An 18,063-nucleotide genomic window follows, 5' to 3' on the forward strand; every position below is an offset into this window, starting at 1 on the left:
TGTGGGCACAGGTGGGCTGAGGGCACAGGTGGGCTATGGGCACAGGTGGGCTGTGGGCACAGGTGGGCTGAGGGCACAGGTGGGCTATGGGCACAGGTGGGCTGAGGGCACAGGTGGGCTGAGGGCACAGATGCGCGGGGGCACCGCCGAACTCGCCGGGTCACCGCGCGCGGATGGCGACAGGTGCACCGTGGCTGTCGGCGGGCCACCGCGCGGAGGGCAGCCAGCCTCGCAGGGAAGGGGCGCCGCGCTCACTCGAGCTTCTTGAAGGGCTCGCGGCCGGCCGCCACGTACTTGCCGCCCCCCTGCAGCGCCTGCAGCTCGCGCACCGGGCGCCCGCGTGTGGGCGTGAAGAGGCGCCGCACGCCAAACGGCACGTCCACCTGCTCGGTCAGCTGCTCCTGCAGCGCCTCGAAGGTGGGCACGCGGCGCCGCGGCACCACCAACCTCCGGCCCACGGAGAACGCGTCCCCGTTGCGGTACACCAGAATTGTCTTGGCCGGCGTCGTGTCCACCAGCACGTGCGACCTGCGCGTGCCCATGGCCCCGCCGTCGAAGGGCCACCGGCCACCGCCCGCTGCGCTCCAGCCGCGGGGCACCCAGGGCGTGGGCGCGGGGACCGCGGGGCGGCTCCCCGCCGGTGCTGACGCGACCCGGCGATTGTGACCTCCTGCCTGCCACCTGCTGTCGGGAGTGAAGCCGGCGGGGGGGGGGGGGGGGGGGGGGCGGGGGGGGGGGGGCAGGGGGAGGAGGGAAATGTGAGGGGGCATCCGAGAGGTGGGGGGATGGGGGGCAGGGAGTAGGAACAGTGAGGGGGCATCCGAGAAGTGGGGGGTGGGGGTGTAGGGGGGCAGGGAGTGGGAACAGGTGAGGGGGTGTCCGAGAGGTGGGAGGGGTGGGGAGCAGGGAGTGGGAACAGGTGAGGGGGCATCCAAGAGGTGGGGGGGTGGGGGAGGCAGGGAGTGGGAACAGGTGAGGGGGCATCCGAGAGGTGGGGGGGGGTGGGGGAGGCAGGGAGTGGGAACAGGTGAGGGGGCATCCGAGAGGTGGGGGGGGTGGGGAGCAGGGAGTGGGAACAGGTGAGGGGGCATCCGAGAGGCGGGGGGTGGGAGGGGTAGAGGGGCAGGGAGTGGGAACAGGTGAGGGGGCATCCGAGAGGTGGGGGGGGGTGGGGGAGGCAGGGAGTGGGAACAGGTGAGGGGGCGTCGGAGAGGTGGGGGGGTGGGGGGGCAGGAAGTGGGAACAGGTGAGGGGGCGTCCGAGAGGTGAGGGGGTGAGGGGGCAGGAAGTGGGAACCGGTGAGGGGGCATCCGAGAGCCTAGACAGGTGGAGATGACAGAGCTCTGGTGAGGGGAAGGAGGCAGCCTCTGTGATCTACCTCTGCAAAGGTGGCAAGAATGGGAGGCCGGGGACATTCACAGCGACCTTCCCACCGCACTAGCCAACCTCCTATGCAGAAGAGGTTGGGGGATGGGCCGGGAGCGGGGGCCATCAGGACCATCTTAACAATCAAAACCGTGTCCAGGAGGAATTGTGTGGACCCATTCAGGGCATGTGAGAAGCCGGATTACGAGCACGGCTAGCATACGGTGTCCCGAAGGTTTAGCATCCAGAACGCACCTTCACCGGGGAAGAACAATTCAAGGGGGTGTGTGTCCTTGTGAACGTCATTCCTTATTCTGGGTAACAACGGGCCCATCCTCTTGAGCTGAGAAGATGAATGGTTCCAGAAATATGTTTTTCCAGTGGTTTTGATGGGCTTAAACTTTTAAAGACAAAAAGCTACAAGTATCACTTGCCGAACCTACATGCAGAATGTACAGGATTCAATTCTGTAAATATCAATATCTTGTAGTGTTTTTTTAAAAAAGTGATCTTTAAGACACCACCTATCTTTCACGACCACAGACAATTTTCACACGACCAAACGCTCCACAGCGACGGTAGATACACGTACCGATGTGTGAGCGTGACCACTTTATTAAATCACCAGGAATTACGTTGATCTTAAAAAGATCAATTGCCAGAAACCTCTTAAGTTTCAGATGTTAAACACCCTTCAAGAGAAGAGTGCGACGGGCCACCGCACGGCCGCGCGGAGTCACAGGTTGGCCCGGAAGCCTGCCTTCACGGAGAACCTCATCATGGGCTTCTCCCGGGGGCGCAGGAGGCAGAGGGAGCTGGGGAAGCCGTTGAGGCGCAGGCGGCTCACGCCCCCGTCCGGGGCGATGGTGAATCTCACGTGCGTGATGACGTCCTGGAGCTCCAGGGTCAGGCTGTCGAACAAGTGACTTTTGTCGGCGGACAGCTGAAAGAGAGGCGGCGAGCGGTCCTTGTGATAACGCGGAGTGAGGCCCAGACCGGCCGGCGTGGACTCAGGGCCCGTGACCCAGGCCAGTCACTCACTGATAACAGGCCGGCTTACCACAGAGGAAGGCTAGCAGGGGTCAAAAGCCCAGGTAATGCTAACATGAACACTCGGGTCCATGATGTTCGTGGTTCTCAGTGGTTAATTAAGTGGATACACCGATAAGAAAAAGAAAGTGAGAAGTGGGCATACTGGTGCCTCCCAGAGGCCATCACCCATTACCATGTGGGAGCACCCCTCACCCCCCACTCTGACCCACAAAGGACTGTCCTTCTACTGGAACATCTCCGCGTCCGTCTCACAAGAGGACACATTGTTATAGCTTTAGCTTTAAATATATTAGTCACCCCTTCTAGAAAGTCAATACACCGCAGAAACATTTTCCACACATACATATGTCCTTTGTACATGATGGTTTAAAACAAAACTTGGTTGTTAGAAATGCACACGAATGAAAGACTAGAGCCTGTCTTTCTATTACATAAATGCACAGATACGGTTTTTAGAAGCCGGTGCGTCTTACTATTTAATCTGAGCAGAAGGTTTGGAAAGCAAATCTGAGCAAAGCGGCCCCGACGGCGGGTCCGGCCTTCCCGGGTCCCCGTGGGCGCCATACCTTCGTGACGGGAAGCAGCGGTTTCCACTTATGGCCCGGAAGCTCCCACTTCTGCTTGATCATGTCTTCCTCCTCCTGAGTCGTCAGGATGCAGCCGTCCAGCTTACAGCTGTCGGGCGAATTGCCTGTCGGGACAAATTCAGGGTCACTTCCTCCACTCTGCTTGCCCTCGGCAGTTTGGCTGACTTTTTAATCAACTCAAAGACCCAGCAAAGGACAAATCGTTCTCTCTGAAGAAAAGCAAAGGCAGGACGCATGTGAGAGAAGGAACGTACCCATCTGTGACGGAGGTGGATTGCCTGACGCAATATGCGGGAGTTCATTTTTCAGAGGAATCAAAATCCGCTCGATGCGCGTTAATGGGCCGGCACCTTTGAATTTGCGTGTACGGCATTTTACTTGGGAAGTGGAAGGTACCTGATGAGCATCCCTGATTGAGCGTTAATTACTTGCACGCTGCTATGTGGCTCATCCCAGACTATCGGGAGGCTGGAAGACACTTTCCTTACGGCACCGCATTGCGTCACGAGAAACAAAAAGAAAGACCGAGCCAAGTTAACCAGCCAGGGCTTGGCCTCGACCCCACGTGCCGTCTTCCAGGCGTGCTCCGCGTTCGCCCGATAACACATGTGGTCCTGAGTCTCTCTCCTCTCTGGAATGTCCTCAGAATCGTGCCCAGTGGGGTTAGAAGACCTCAGGGGAAGGGTCCACACTCTTCACGGGGAGAACTGCTGTAGGGGTGCCTAAGACTTTAAGATCAACAGAGGAGGGGGTTCTGATCACAGGAAAAAAATACTCGGTGCTCCCATGCCCCCCGCGGTGCATCTCTTAAGACGTTGACCTGCAAGGTGCAAGCACGCTGCTGAGGGCACATGGAAACCCGAAAGATGTGGGAGGAGGACACGAAAGCCGCTATTGCTGTTTCTGTTTCTTCAGTATCTACACACATACGTGCATATCTGTTAGGTTTCGTGTCCGTGAGATCACAGCTGGGGTCGGCACGCCCCTCGGGCCACGACTGTGCTCGTGCTGTGATGGACAGAACCGAGAGGGCCGACGGCAAACTCAGGACGGCGCAGCCTGGGCTCCCTGGTTACGTGCATGTACTGGCCGTTCCCGGGCTCTAAACTATCGCTCACAAAATTAGCAAGCGATTTACATCATCCATGCAGAGACCCACGGACTGAAGATACCGCCGGAAACACAAGCACCCAGGAACCACAAGAAAATAGCAGGGCTGCATTCCCCTGACCCAAGATGAGCTGTTCGTTGGCTGTGTGGAAAAGTGAAAGCAGTGACCTGCTAATCAGATCTGAAATAGTCTTCCAGGGGCGCCCGGGGGGCTCAGTCGGTTCAGCATCCGACTTCGGCTCAGATCACGATCTCACGGTTCATGAGTTCGTGCCCCGCATTAGGCTCTGTGCTCACAGCTCAGAGCCTGGAGCCTGCTTCGGATTCTGTGTCTCCCTCTCTCTCTGCTCCTCCCCTGCTCACACAGGGTCTCTCTCTCTCTCTCTCAAAAATAAATAAAGATTTTTTTAAAAAAATTTTTTACGTAAATAAATAAAATAGTCTTCCAAAATTAGGTCACAATCATCCATACTGTGTCTTAAAATAATTAACTTAAATCCACTACCACTGAAGAAGAACCTTGCCTTAAACATATGCTGCGCCTTGGTGTAGTCGTCAGTAATCGCGTGAGGCCACGATGATTCGCAAGACATTTCAACATCAGGCATCCAAGGGATGAATATAAACTGCCACCGCTTACTGAGACAAGTAAGCAGTCAGGAAACATCCAGTCCAGCGCTTATCGAAATTTCACCCGACAATTATAAAGGTTTAATAACCCCTCTTGAACTGTGTCCATATAATGACACAGGTATATATTTCAGAAGAAAGTAGGTTTCAAATGCCAGCGGCACTTGTCCGAATATGTTTTTACTGATAGTACACTTTTGCAAACGTGTAGCTCCCTGCCTTACAAGCCCAGCCTGGAGAGGAAATGCCCCCCCAACCAATCTCCCTAGTCCCCCCGCCATGAGAATACACCCCCATCCAGTTCTTCTGGATGGGACTAACCAGGAACGACTGCACAGGCTCTTTCCAAATGAGATTCGGGACCCCTATAGTGAAGAGTCTTAGAGCATCACAGAATCTCGGATGACGCCGGGGGGTGACCCAGCTCAACTCTGACATTTTATAAAGGGGGAAGTGGGCCCGCAGAGCTAAAGGAAGTTGCTCAAAACTGCACACCGGAGAGTGCGAAAGCCAAGTGCCGAGCCCACCGTCCTGAGCCCCACGCCCACAGACCACATCATCTTTGTTACCAGCACGCAGGTCCTGTGCGCTGCCTGATGGTTCTACATTCACCTTTAAAATATGTCGTATCGATTTCAATTTGAGTGATCACGCCAGGATGTGCCAGCCGGAAGACTGCCCATTCACAACCCGGAACAAGGAGACTACCGTTCTCGTCATTCTGGGATTCAAAAGGAAAAAGAATAAAAAGAAGCCAGCTTGAGGCCACTCAGGAAACGAATTCTGAAAACAGCGAGTGAAAAATGTCGACATGTGCTGATGACATTTCTTTTATTTCTTACTACGGAAGAGCGTCTCCTATGCCCCGGTATGTAAATTACTTTCTGTGTTAATTGCCCCCCTTGTCTATTATTCCTTAAACGCCTCATGTGGACTCAGGAGCTTATTGGGTAATTGCTACATTTTTATAAATTTCTGATGTGATTTTCTATGTCGACTGTAAATCTGTGTAGAAGGAGACACACAGAAGGGTCTGTATCCAACCCAGCCCCTAGGTACTCTAATCAATTCGTTTTGACCTTTCAAAGTAGATACGTTCTTGGTCAAATCTATACCACTGTGTAATCTGCCTCCAAACTTAGTTTCTGGCAACGGGAGTCGTCCGCTTCCCATTGGAAGCGTTGGCTGACACGGAGGCTAACCCAAGAGAGGGGTGTTGTCCGGGGAAGTTTTCAGTGGGGTTAACAAATTGCAAGGTGTTTTGTTTTGCTTTTGTTTTGACTTTCTTATCTCACATTAGTTACTAGGCAAACTGAACAGCTGAGCCCCCTGTCTGTCACACACTCATATACGTAGGTGGTCTCATCCAGGGACACGTAGGTACCGAAAACCATGACACTGGTGGGGTTTTTTGCCTCCAGGTCAACCAGTGAATTTATCCCCGGGTTTTATATCATTAAATTGTAGACCCTTTATTACAGAACCGGCGACATTTCAACCATTCGTTGGAGTAGCAGGCGCGGCCAGGGTGTGCGCCTTCTGGGTCCTGCCCTGATGTTACCGTGAAGCAGTAGGCAATCCGGAAAACGACGAGAAGTACTTCCGGAATGCTGCCTACGAGGTTCCGGAAGGAAGCGCTTCCTTGATGTAAACTTAAAACAAGACAGAGGAGACTCTGAATCGTGGCCGTGTTGAACTTCTTACCTCTAACACCGGTGGCCTGTCCGGCCTCCTTGCGGTCTCCCAGCCATCAGCCATAGACCTAGCCTTGCCGACTCCTGCCAGAAATGACATTATTTAATGGGAGTGTCACAGGATTTCATCTTAAATGTGAGAATGAATGCATGGGAGTAAGGAAACCACAGATCCCTCGTGCCTGAACGTTGCTACATAAATTATTGCCATTCAACTTAATGTTTTGATAAATTCACATGCAGCCATAGGGTAAGTTTTACTCTTCCCTTTCAGCCAAAATTAGGAAGGAAAATTAGGAAGGAAAACTGATTTACTTCACATCATAAGGCATCCAGTCCTGTGTGTGGATGGTTGATCTCATCCACCCCCGTGCTTCAAGATGACACCTCCTAAGTCGCTCATATCCTATTGGGGTGCTTCGTGCGGGTTCATACCATATTGGGGTGCTTAGTGCGGGTGCCCAGACGCCCCAAACGCAGGCCAGCTCCCACAGCAGCATCTCACCTATCATATTGTTTGGATGCCCAAAGTGTGCGTTGCTGAATCCTACACAGGCGCCCCCGTGAGCGATGGCTACAAGGTCAAACGGTTCCTTGGGATCAGTTGCGGTCCAGTCCTTCTGTCCACAACCATACACTCTAAGACGTGCAATCCCACCGTCTGAGAAGGAAAGAGGCCGTGGTCATTTCTCACTTGGAGAGGGGGCTGTTTGTGGGTCATAAACGACAAAGCTCTCCACACCTGCCTGCTCTGTTTCTCAAATACACCAACCCTACTGCTCCAGGGCCTTTGCACCCACCATTCCCTTGTACTGGAACTACTTTCCCAGCTCTGCAAAAGGCCATTTGTTGTTCTTAGGTGTCACCTTATGTGTCATGGCGTCAGAGATGCTCTTCCTGTCACCGTCTAGTTATCTCCCTCCAGCTCTGCCCAGCCCCGCCTGATTCTCCAGGTTGGGTGAGTCATCATCGCCTCCTGTGAATTTTTGCCAGAGCTCAAATCACAGCCTGAAATGATCTTGTCATGTATTTGTTTAAGCCCCTGCTGGTATCAGTATCTCAGAACCAGAATATAAAATCTTCGAAAGCCCGAATAGTGATCTATCTCGTTTGCTTCTCTATTGTCTCTATCTAGTACTGGTCCTGACACGCAGCAGGTGCTGACATTTCTTACTGGATTAATAACTCCAGGAAGGTCAAAGAGCTGTTGGAAGAGCCACCAGAGATATAATGTTTGGGACCACAAATTAGCGTTGCTAAATACCACACAGACTCCTACAAGAGCCTTACGTTTCTATTTTTGTGAAAACACTGATTGAGAAGAGGGAAGACAATGTTCACAAAACCAAATCGCTCTGAGAACCACAGCAGCCTAGAGTAGGTCTGCAGAGCACACAGTAGCCGCCAACATCAACCCACATTCTCGGATTCTGAGAAAACGAATATTTTACGTGTCTGAATAGTACTTCCTGGAAGATCGGAGGAAGCTTTGTATAAACAGCTTTCCCCGTTATTCTACTGAAACCAAGCCCTTATATTGTTCCACGAAAACCTTGATGAAAGTGAGTGATCAGAAAAGAATTCAGTAGAACGGTCTTGATATTTGCAATAAATAGAACCAGACTGTGTTGCCATAAAACCCTAAAAATTATACCAGAGGGGGTCATTCAGCAGAAACTAACTTAGGGGAACCTCCCCTCTGGTTCATCGAACATCGGGATTCACTCTGACGGCACAGAACACACTTGGCTGTTGAGTGTAAAGCTGATTTTAGGTCTTTAAAAAATAAGATTCTTCTTTACGGACTTCATCCCCAGCCTCGCTTTTAATCAAAACTATCAGGGACATCAGGCATGCCACTCCACGCTCTGACAGTGACTCATCTAAAGCAACCTGTTGCCACTCCAGGACAAAACACTGCTTCCTTCCCCTTTATACTTGAACCCCGGGGAAAATATTTGTAAATCTGATAAAGGATTTGTATCTAGGAAATACAAAGAGCTCTTACAATTCAACAATAAAAGACAAAAACCCAACTTAAGAATGGGCAAAAGATCTGAAAAGATATCTTTCCAAAAAAACGTGTAGGTATGTGTGTGTGTGTGTGTGTGTGTGTGTATGTATATGATCTGTACATAAACACATACAAATGGCCAAGTACAGAACTGAAATATGCTCGTCCTCATTGGTCCTAGAGAAATGCAAGTCAAAACCACAAGGAGACCCCACTGCACCTCCTCTAAGATGGCTCCAATCAAACAGGCAGATGACAGTACATGTTGGTGAGGATGTGGAGAAACGGGAACCCGCCCACGCTGTCAGTGACAACGTAAGATAGTGCCACCGTGATGGAAAACAACGGGAGAGGTCCTCCAACAATTAAAAATGTAGCTATCAGGGCGTCTGGGTGGCTCATTAAGCATCCGGCTCTTGATTTCGGCTCAGGTCATGATCTCTCTGTTCATGGGACGGAGCCCCACGTCAGGCTCTGTGCTGGCAGTGTGGCGCCTGCTCGGGATTCTCTCTCTCTCCCTCTTTCTCTCTGCCCCTCCCTCACTCACACGTGCATGTGCTCTCTCAAACTTTATTTTAAAAACATAAATAGAAACATAGTTATCATATGACCCAGCGAGTCCAATCCTACGTGTATACCCAAATGAAAACATATATCCACACAAAACCCATAAGGGAACATTTATAGCAGCGTTTTTATAGCCAACGGGTGGAAACAACCCAAATGTCCATCAGTAGATGAATATATAAACAGTACGGTTTATCCATACAATGGAGTATCGTTCCTCCCTGGAAAGACGTAAAGTACCCCCGATAACGAGCCTTGAAAACATGGTAAGCGAAAGAGGCGAGTCACGAAAGACCATTTATGTGAAATGTCCAGCATGGTCAACTCTGTCCAGACAGAAAGCAGACTGGTGGCTGCTGAGGGCCGAGGGAGGTGAGGGTTGATAGCAAGGTACAGGATTTCCTTTTGAGGTGAGAGTAGTGTTCTCAAATTGAGCGTGGTGATGGTTGCACCTATGCGGTGTTTTTCCGCAGACTTGAAACCATATACCCGGCTAAACCGTAAACCGCGGAACGGTGCACTGCGAGTCGGTGAATTACATTACAACAAAGTTGTTAAGTGAGAGAAAATGAGGGACTTTTGCACACACCGCCTCATCTGCTGGTGCACCTGGCGAAATAGAATGTGTTAGGAGACATTTAACCTGATACAGCTCCCTCCCATCACCTCCTAATTGACCTGGTGCTTTTTCAATAACTACCAAAGGATGGCTGGGCTGCGACGAGAATTTCCTAGGGCACAAAAAGGGGCCGCCTGTAACCCGAAAATGCTAGAGAGATAAGTGCCTTCACCCTGAAACATGCCCACACCAAGTCAAGAGGCCACAAGACGGCAGATGGGGCCACATCATACTTACCCGGGAAAATGTTGAGTCTTACGTGAGTCCACCTCTGCTGGGAGTCGACAAGAAAATAATTGTGGCTGGAAGCAGGCTTTCCTGGTTTAAGCTCTGTCATGGGAACCAAGTAATTCCAGTCGTTGGACCCCAGCTAGCAATAAATAGAAAGTGTTAGCAGCGGCCCCAAGGACAGTAAATTCTCTCACCCTGGTGCTCGTGTGGGGCCTACAGGATAGAGATACTTTGGAACAAAACCTGATGATGGCTGCCTAGTAAAATACTTCAATAAAAATACTAATAAAGATCAAGTCCCAGGTTTAATAAGCGGACTAAAGCCCTGAGGGCTTTTCATCCAGATCGAAATAGGCACCGGGCGATGGCAGCAGGGGAACGGGCAGGGAGGGTTGGGAAGAAGGGACAAGATCTGGGACTCCCTCTGAGGATTCTAGAAGAAACCACAATTGTTGACGTGAACATCAGTGCACACCAGGCTGCTCCCTTGGACCCTGAGACCTGGGGTGAACGGGTTGACCTGAACGTCGTGACCAGCATTCCTCAGACTGAAGGGTCTGTGTGTTGTTCCTCTCACTGTTTATTTCCCAGTCTGTTATGGATCAACACTTTCGTAAAACACAATATAAATTAACGACTGGACAAGCTTTAAAAGACAGGAATGTACAAAAAAGCACAAGTCCACGTGGTTCCTTTACCAGACTCAGCAGGCGTAAAAGGTACGTAAAGTCGTACTCCCGATTTCTGTATTTATCTTATCGGGGTAGCACCTGGCAGGTAGCAGGGCTGGGCAGACCCCCTGGGACACATCGCTAGACCTCACTCGGGCTGTAGAAACCACTTGTGACGCTGGACAAGTAGATGAGGAGAGGCGTGAGTGGGTGGGGTGTCCCTAAGAAGCACCCTCGTGGCCAGGCCTGTGCCCTGGCCACCGCGACAAGCCGCCGACCCTGTTAGCAGACGCACCTTAGCAACAGCCTCAAACTCCGCCGGGGTGGCCGCGGCCCCTGTCCTGACTCCTCTCTGTGGCATTTCTGGTGCTTTATCTGGAGGCAGAGGGACCAACGCGGTTACGGTTCGCGTTTGGAATCAAAGACAATATACTCCTAGTGGGCGGTCTGCTCATTTTTATTCCGCCAAATCACCCCAGAGAGAAGCTTCCTTAAGTCAAAGTATCAGATGACCAAAGTAATAGATTTGCTGAAGTTCCTCGACATTTGAAATACTGAGTAATTCCAGAACGTGCTGCAGTACATTTGGTAGTACTTTTGCTCGTCAAAATACAACACCATCTCCAGGGTGAGTCTAGCTGCAGCAAATCTATCACACGACTCGAGTTTTCAGGAGTCGGATCAATGGAGGTTCTGGAAAATTGCAACGTCAAGGCCAGAAGAAGACCGTCGTCCCCCACGGCATCCTTGGAATTGACACTTGGGCGATCCGAATCGGAGGAATCCTCCTTTTTGGCATCAGGCATTTCCTGCCTCTGCAGCAGCACCTGTCCTGTCCTCACCTACGTTCTCAGGTGCCCCCAGTGTCGGGAGCAGGGCCCGTCCCCTTCCGTAGAGCCTCATACTGGGCTGTGGACACAGTGCTTTCAGCGTAAATCTGCCAACCGGCGTGATTTATCTTCCCCAAACACGTGTACGTACACACACATCATGGTCCTTGCTTCTAAAAACAGTAATGCTGGGACCAGCATCAGATGGTACCGTCGAAGGAGCGAAAGCAGGGGTCTGACTTATGCTTTGTCCCACGAGCCACAAAGAACCCCTTCCTGACAACTCCATGGCTGCCGCACTCTTGTGCCCACAGGGACGGCCACCACCCCACAGCCGGCCCACGCCTGGCTCCACACTGTCCAGCAGCCCACATGCTGCCCTCCCCTGCACCCTGCTCGCCCCGGTGAGGCCCCAAGAGCGTGGGAACAATGAAGTCTACACGTGGCCAAGCTAAAACTCAGAAACCACAGAACACTGTACTGGGAACCCAAGTTCTAAAGCCTGTGGCACTAATGTGGCCTGAGACACGTTGCTGAACCTGTCTGGGCGGAAACTGCACGGGGCGGGGGTGCTGCGGGAGGGGGGGCAGGCCAGGGGAACGGTTCCCAAGGCACCTCCTTCCAAGTTTGCTGCTTGGATTGATATCCGAGGAGCATAATCTCCCATGAAGTAGGAAATGTCCACATCGAAGCCCCGGATAATCCCTTGTATCCCCAGCTTGATGATGCACCAGTCGTGACCTACGGGAGGGAAGCGAGGGCATCCCCGTCAGGCGTAACTCGGCAGACAGGACCGAGATGAAGAAAAGACTCAGCGACACCCCCTCCCATCCCAGAAAAGGGCACGCAGGGTCACTCTCGGCTGGGACGTGAAGATGCCCTCGGCGCGGCCACGCACGCCCCGTGCCCCCGCGACAGCCCTCTGCCCCAGCCACGGGCCTTGGATCCAGGGAGACCCGATTCTGGTTCCAAAGTGAAAACCGGCCCCTGCGAGCCTCGCTTCTTCGACTGCGAATCAGGGACGGGATCAGCTTCCAAAACTCAAATGTGACTGCGTCCGGGGTAGAGAACAGCCCGCCCCGCTCAGCAGGTGCTTGACGCACGGCTAGGCCTCCGGCAAACCGCTTGCTCGCCGTCGCCTCAGGCTCTACAGGGCCCAGCTGCCCCCTCCCCGTGGCTGCTAAAGCGCGAGAAGTCTACAAGCCACAGGTCACCCAGTACTTCCTGGCTACTTGTGGTCACGTGTAGACACGGCCTGGAAATGCCCAGATTCATCAGCAGCTGCTAATGTACCTGGGAAATATCCAGAACCTCTGTAGCAGTTGACTCAGCTGAAGAACCCAGTTATCAGCTGGATAAGAACCCGGTTACAATGCCGGATTTAGTTTGCTCTCACAGGCCCGTCTGCAGCTTTAACAGGTGTATTTTCATTGAGCCTGGTGAGGAGCAACGAATAAAAGCCGGCCCTTCTCACTGGTGACGGGACGGGGGCTGCGTGGGCGAGCCCGTCTACACAGCAGTCAAGGAGGGACCAGAGCGCCCTCTTCAGAGAGCCGTGTAGACGCAACGCACCCACGCACGCCACCCTGTGACGTTGCCACCCCGCTCGGGAGGTGCGCCCCGCCCCCCGCAGCCTCACCAACACCCCCGCTGTCCCAGCAGCACATCCTCCTTTTCACCTGATGGCGCACAGACGACCCCTTCCTAAACCCTCCGAGCCTGATGTTCGGAAGGGTCACGTGAGGTCCGGGGACCCGGGACGGAGCTGCCAGAACGCACCCCGGCTTCCCAACACCCGCGTTTAAGCTTCGCCGCGTTAAGGAGCGGTCTCAGTACCTGGAATCCTTTTCCTTCTGGTCTCCCATCCATCCATCCACTTCCCGAACTCCGTGTATTCGTCTTCTCTGAAGCTTGGGCTTTTACTCTAAAGCAGAGACGGAGACAAGGTGGTGGTTGCCATCCCTGCGAGGGCCTGGCCCGTTTTGTCCGCCCAAGGGACAGGAGACCCACGCCAACGGGGACTCGGAGGGAATCCCCGGCCGGCGTGGGGGTGCCTGCCGCGACCCTCGCACTCGGGTAACCCGTTCCAGATCAGGAGAGGCCGCCCCATTTTGCGACACCTCCAGAGAAAGAAATCCTGCTTCTCTGCGGCCCTCGATGCATAGAATTAACTGGCGGTAGCGACAGCTGAAACCCCGTCGCAGTGAATTCCGTGGCCCCACAAACGGCGCAGCCCCCCCAAGGCAGCCTACAGCATCCTGAAAGAAAGAGCCAGAAAGGGTACGTCTCCCAGGCAACCCAGAAAAGACTGCTTAACAAGGAATCCGGCCCAAGCGCGTGAGGCGTAGGCGGGATGCTGAGGCCCAGCTGTACCCTTGGACCCCCGCCCTCGGAGCTGCTCCGTGTGTAGACAGCTAGCCTATTCCTTTTAGTAGCTACACAGTGTCCCATATATGGAAGTTCATATATGGGTCCCATCAATGGACGGGTGGATTGGCTCTTTCCCCTCCAAACAACACTGGGATGAATATTTTCTACACATCTTTGCCTACTTTTGCAAATAATATAAACCCGTGGAATAACTAGGTCAAAGTGTGTAGGCATTTAAGTTTTCTATAGACAGACATATGGTAAAATGAAAAGAGCTTTGACATCTATCAGCTGTGTGACCTAGAACAAGTAAATCAACATCTCTGTTCCTCATTCTATTGTCATTTTCTCTGAGGAGTAAGTTAATGTATGTAAGATGTCCTTGGAATGTCATACTTTAACATGCTCTAGACCTGGCCGGGTCCTGCCCGGAAAGAGGGGCCCTGTCACCAGGGTGACGACATGGCCGGTAACCACGGTGGAGGACAGCATGCTGCCCACTCACGAGAACTCACACCCCACGGCTGGCGTAGCAAGGTAGCAGGATTCCAGCCGAGGTTCCTCTCTTCCCTATATTTTCAGGTTTGTTTTTTCTTTTGTTTTGTTCATAAGCACGTCCTACACTTTTATAATTAGGCAGGTAAGACACTTCCCCAAAATTCAACGTGTGTGCCAGATTTCTTCCTGGCCCAGATTATGAGCTCTGCGTGAGACAGAGGACAGTATGCAAGGATCTCAGTGATTTTCCCATAAAGCCATGCGGCCCCCCCACACCCCTGTGTCCGATGCCCGTCTGTCTCCAATGTGTCTCAGCACAAGCTGGTGCGGATCTCTACATGTTTCTACTGTTCCAACGTGCCCGTTACTGGTCCACACTCCAGGACTCCCATCTCAAACATCCGGGCAGATTCTAATGGCCGTGTCGGCACAGATGGCTCTACCCCAACGCTTCATGGTGCGGGATGCCCACTTACAATACCTTTATGGTGCGGGATGCCCACTCACAATACCTTTATGAGGTTTTCCGCAGGAGCAAAAAAATCATCCGTTGCAAATAAAATCTAGACAAAGAAAGAAAGAAGATAAAAGAGGCATAAGTTAAAAACGATTTTATTTCATTTTGCAAGACGCGGTAGAAAGAAACGTGGAATTGCCCGGGGGAAAGAACGCTATGCAATTAAGCCGCTATGCTTTTGACACGTCTAGACTTCGTGGCCTGCCTCAGCTCGTTCCAGCCTGTACTCGGCACCCCTTGGCCATCTGGATGGGGACGTGCTGACTTCTTACAGTCAGGAAGAAACTACACCAACCCGCCTTTTCACGAATGGAGGACACTGGGCTTTGTGACTCGCTCGCACACAGAGCGATGGCCCAAAAACACCACCCTGGGCCAGGCCTGTGGTTCGGCTGTCTCACCGTCAGACGCCCTGCAGGAGGGGGGGCCTGGTGATTCATCAACCAAAGCAGGACGTTTGTGAGAGGGAGGGGGTTGCTACTCATCACCCCAAGAAAACAGGTGTAAATGGACTTTTCTGGACAAAACGGGCCGCGGCCCCACCGACCGAAGCCAGACCCTCGTGACAGCCGCCGTCGGGAGGGGACCCCGGGCACTGGTGTCGGGAATTAGCCGGTGACGTTTGCAAGGCCACTCGTCTGTGGCTGAAGTGAGGTGTGTTCATCAGGGGGCATTTGTCTACGTGGAGGAAGCCGTGTCAGGACGCTGTCACCGGCACCTGTCGCGAGGGCTCGGCAGCTCGAGCATTGACGGGCACAGCGGCTTCGCGGAAGGGACACTGAAACTCCCACTACCGGGACTCTGTGGGGTCTACGCGGAGGGTCCGCTCTGGGCAAGGCTCCACTTTGCTGATGGGAGTAGCTCCCCGGAGATCTCGACACACCGCGGCTGCCGGGGCCGAGCCTCGTCGGACGGCACTGGTTGACCCGGGCCACGGTCCCGGCAGAAGGGACCCCTGCCCCTGCCCTGCCGAGGCCGCTCCTCGTGGGTGGCGGTGCGAGCCGCGTGACGGCCCCGCGGTGCCAGCCATCGGAGCAGCCGCCCTGCCTGCGTGCCCCGGTGCCGCCTCCAGCAGCCACGAGGGCCCCGGGCCGGCAGCCGGCCCCCAGCTCTGGGCTGGGAGGACTGACTCTACGGAGAACCAGCTTGTAGAGAAGGACACCTCGCCTAGCCCCGGACTTCATTGATCTCCTCTCCCCGTTGCCTGGACCACGAGTGTAGTTAGTGTCTCGGGTTTGGGCGTGTTGTCTAGGAATCGTTATCGTGCAGGCTGTTAGTTGCTGAACTATCGTTGGCAAAGTCAGTCCCAGCCTCCGAGCATAATTCGCCTCTAAGGACACTACCGTCCTCGGACCCCAGCCCAGAACCTACAGGTCAGGGGAGACCTCGCTGTTCTGCTGCGGATGACTGTCGCGGAGGCAGAGTGTAGGGGATCGCGGCTGTGTCGGGGCCGACCCGCCCGCTGAGAGTCTGCAAGGGCCAAGCCCGGGTGAGCGGAGCAGACACGCGGGAACGCGTCCAGGCCCGTCGCTGGCGCCTCGGCAGAGACCCTCACGGGGCACCCGGGGCCTCTCCGACCTCCCCGGGCCCATGCCCCCCAGCAAGTCCCTGATGACTTCCAGAAACACTCAACCAGCTGGGGCACGCCTCGCTGCCTCCCCCGGCGTCCTGACCGAAGCGGCCCCTCGCCCCTTTTCCTCGCCGGCTCCCTCTCCCACTTGAAGACCCCCTGTGCAGACAGGGGCCGCACAGCCTTTCCCGGCACCTCCCGCCCCACTCGCGGCCCCCGGCTCCCGCAGCACCTGTCTCCCTGGGGGAGCAGGAGCCTCTGGAGGGCAGGACGCCCCCCTCGGCCCCGTCTGTACCGGACGACGCACCTGCGAGGTGCTGGCGCTCAGTGCCTCTGCACTCTACCGGTATCGCAGTGCCCTGTGCTTGTCAACACCAGTTCCAGGTAATCCCCACACTGACATTTGAGGACCACTGATCTACACCGTGAGAACACACAGAGGGACGGAGGACTGGTCACAGGTGCAGGATGTCTTTTTGTTCTAAGCTTAAAGCAATACTGCCTTTGCTAGAATCGTCCCCAGTTTCTTAAAAATTCTTCGGAAGCCTTTTGCGATAACGGGCTGGACCTTCGGCCCGATTCTGGCCACTCTAACTAGGTTCCTGCAGTGTTCTCCTTGCCGTGAGACCCCCACTTACCTCTCCTCCTACGGACTCAGAGGCCATGTCAACCAGCCGGGTGAAGTCCAGAGACCTGGCCGGTTTTCCCTCCCTGGGAGAGTCGGCCATGCTTCCTAGCAACGAGAAGGGAGGCTCGGTCAGCCTCGGGCGTAGAGGGTAGCAGAACCCGCGTGAGCAAGCGAGGCCCTCACCCGGGTCCCCCAAACCAAGGTCTGAGACACTCAAACAACACACATATTGTCCAGTGGACGTGGCGGGTGCCCACGCGCTCCAGGGTCCCCAACTGCAGGTTGTGACTTTGCACAAACACTGAACCGGGACCGAATGAGAGCACACTCCCTCTGAACTACGTAAGAACAAAGTTCCACCAAATACACGAATCCCACTGCCTCAGACTGCAATTTTATTTCATTTTTTAAACTTTTTTCCTAACGTTTCGTTATTTTTGAAAGATAGAGACAGAGGACAAGCGGGGGAGGGGCAGAGAGAGAGGGAGACACAGAATCGGAAGCAGGTTCCAGGCTCCGAGCCGTCAGCACAGAGCCCGACGTGGGGCTCGAACCCACGGACCGCGAGATCGTGACCTGAGCTGAAGTCAGACGCTCAACCGACTGAGCCACCCAGGCGCCCCTTTTTTATTTTTTAAAGGGGAAAATTTTTCTAGTTTAGAAAGGAATAATTTGCTTTTAATAGTGTTTAGATCCATTCAAAAAACACTTCTTGAGCAACCAGCTGGCAGGCCCTGGCTAGAAATGGGGTACACAGGAGAATGCATGCCCTGCCCACACGGACTCCCCCATGGGGGAGACGGATGCCCCAGACACCCATGCAGAGCAATGCTCTGGAACCACCCGAGACCACAGCACGGAGACGGCTCCATCCAGGAGCATCCAGGACCGTTTGTGGTATCACCAGTGGGGCTGGCGTAACTTAACCCAGCCCCCCACGCCCCGCCGCACCCTTATTTTGAAGTTGAGAAAGCAGAGATTTGGAGAAGGGGGGGAGGCATGGAAGGAGGCCGGGGGACTCGGGGCCGGCCTAGAGGTCGCCCCACTCCTAAGCCAACGGATGACCTTCGTTCCTACCTTTTTTCCTACCCCTCGTGGTGAAAAGAGAA

General features: G+C 53.9%; 2 protein-coding genes across 7 annotated transcripts in view; both read right to left on the minus strand.

The window, feature by feature from the left end:
• Positions 1–661, minus strand: part of DCDC2C (doublecortin domain containing 2C) — an 85,180-nt gene extending 84,519 nt beyond the window's left edge. For 3 of the 4 annotated variants that reach the window (XM_053891190.1, XM_053891192.1, XM_053891191.1), the window contains exon 1: positions 295–661. In XM_053891190.1, coding sequence (XP_053747165.1) covers positions 295–542 — 248 coding nt within the window. In that variant the 5' untranslated portion in view covers positions 543–661. Of the gene's footprint in view, positions 1–255 lie in introns of all 4 variants that reach the window. The other variant, XM_019452962.2, reaches the window with a different exon arrangement.
• Positions 662–1,962: 1,301 nt separating this feature from the next.
• ALLC (allantoicase) overlaps positions 1,963–18,063 on the minus strand; it is a 28,780-nt gene continuing 12,679 nt past the window's right edge. For all 3 annotated transcript variants that reach the window (XM_019453014.2, XM_019453011.2, XM_019453013.2), the window contains 11 exons: positions 16,965–17,059; positions 14,752–14,802; positions 13,208–13,295; positions 11,987–12,112; positions 10,837–10,916; positions 9,877–10,009; positions 6,945–7,100; positions 6,450–6,523; positions 5,358–5,466; positions 2,985–3,109; positions 1,963–2,308 (listed from right to left, as the gene is read on the minus strand). In XM_019453014.2, coding sequence (XP_019308559.2) covers positions 2,102–2,308; positions 2,985–3,109; positions 5,358–5,466; positions 6,450–6,523; positions 6,945–7,100; positions 9,877–10,009; positions 10,837–10,916; positions 11,987–12,112; positions 13,208–13,295; positions 14,752–14,802; positions 16,965–17,054 — 1,239 coding nt within the window. In that variant the 5' untranslated portion in view covers positions 17,055–17,059 and the 3' untranslated portion in view covers positions 1,963–2,101. The remainder of the gene's footprint in view (positions 2,309–2,984; positions 3,110–5,357; positions 5,467–6,449; positions 6,524–6,944; positions 7,101–9,876; positions 10,010–10,836; positions 10,917–11,986; positions 12,113–13,207; positions 13,296–14,751; positions 14,803–16,964; positions 17,060–18,063) is intronic.

The sequence above is a fragment of the Panthera pardus genome, unplaced genomic scaffold (assembly GCF_024362965.1).
Source record: "Panthera pardus isolate Hobbes unplaced genomic scaffold, ASM2436296v1 HiC_scaffold_26, whole genome shotgun sequence".
Lineage (NCBI taxonomy): Eukaryota > Metazoa > Chordata > Mammalia > Carnivora > Felidae > Panthera > Panthera pardus.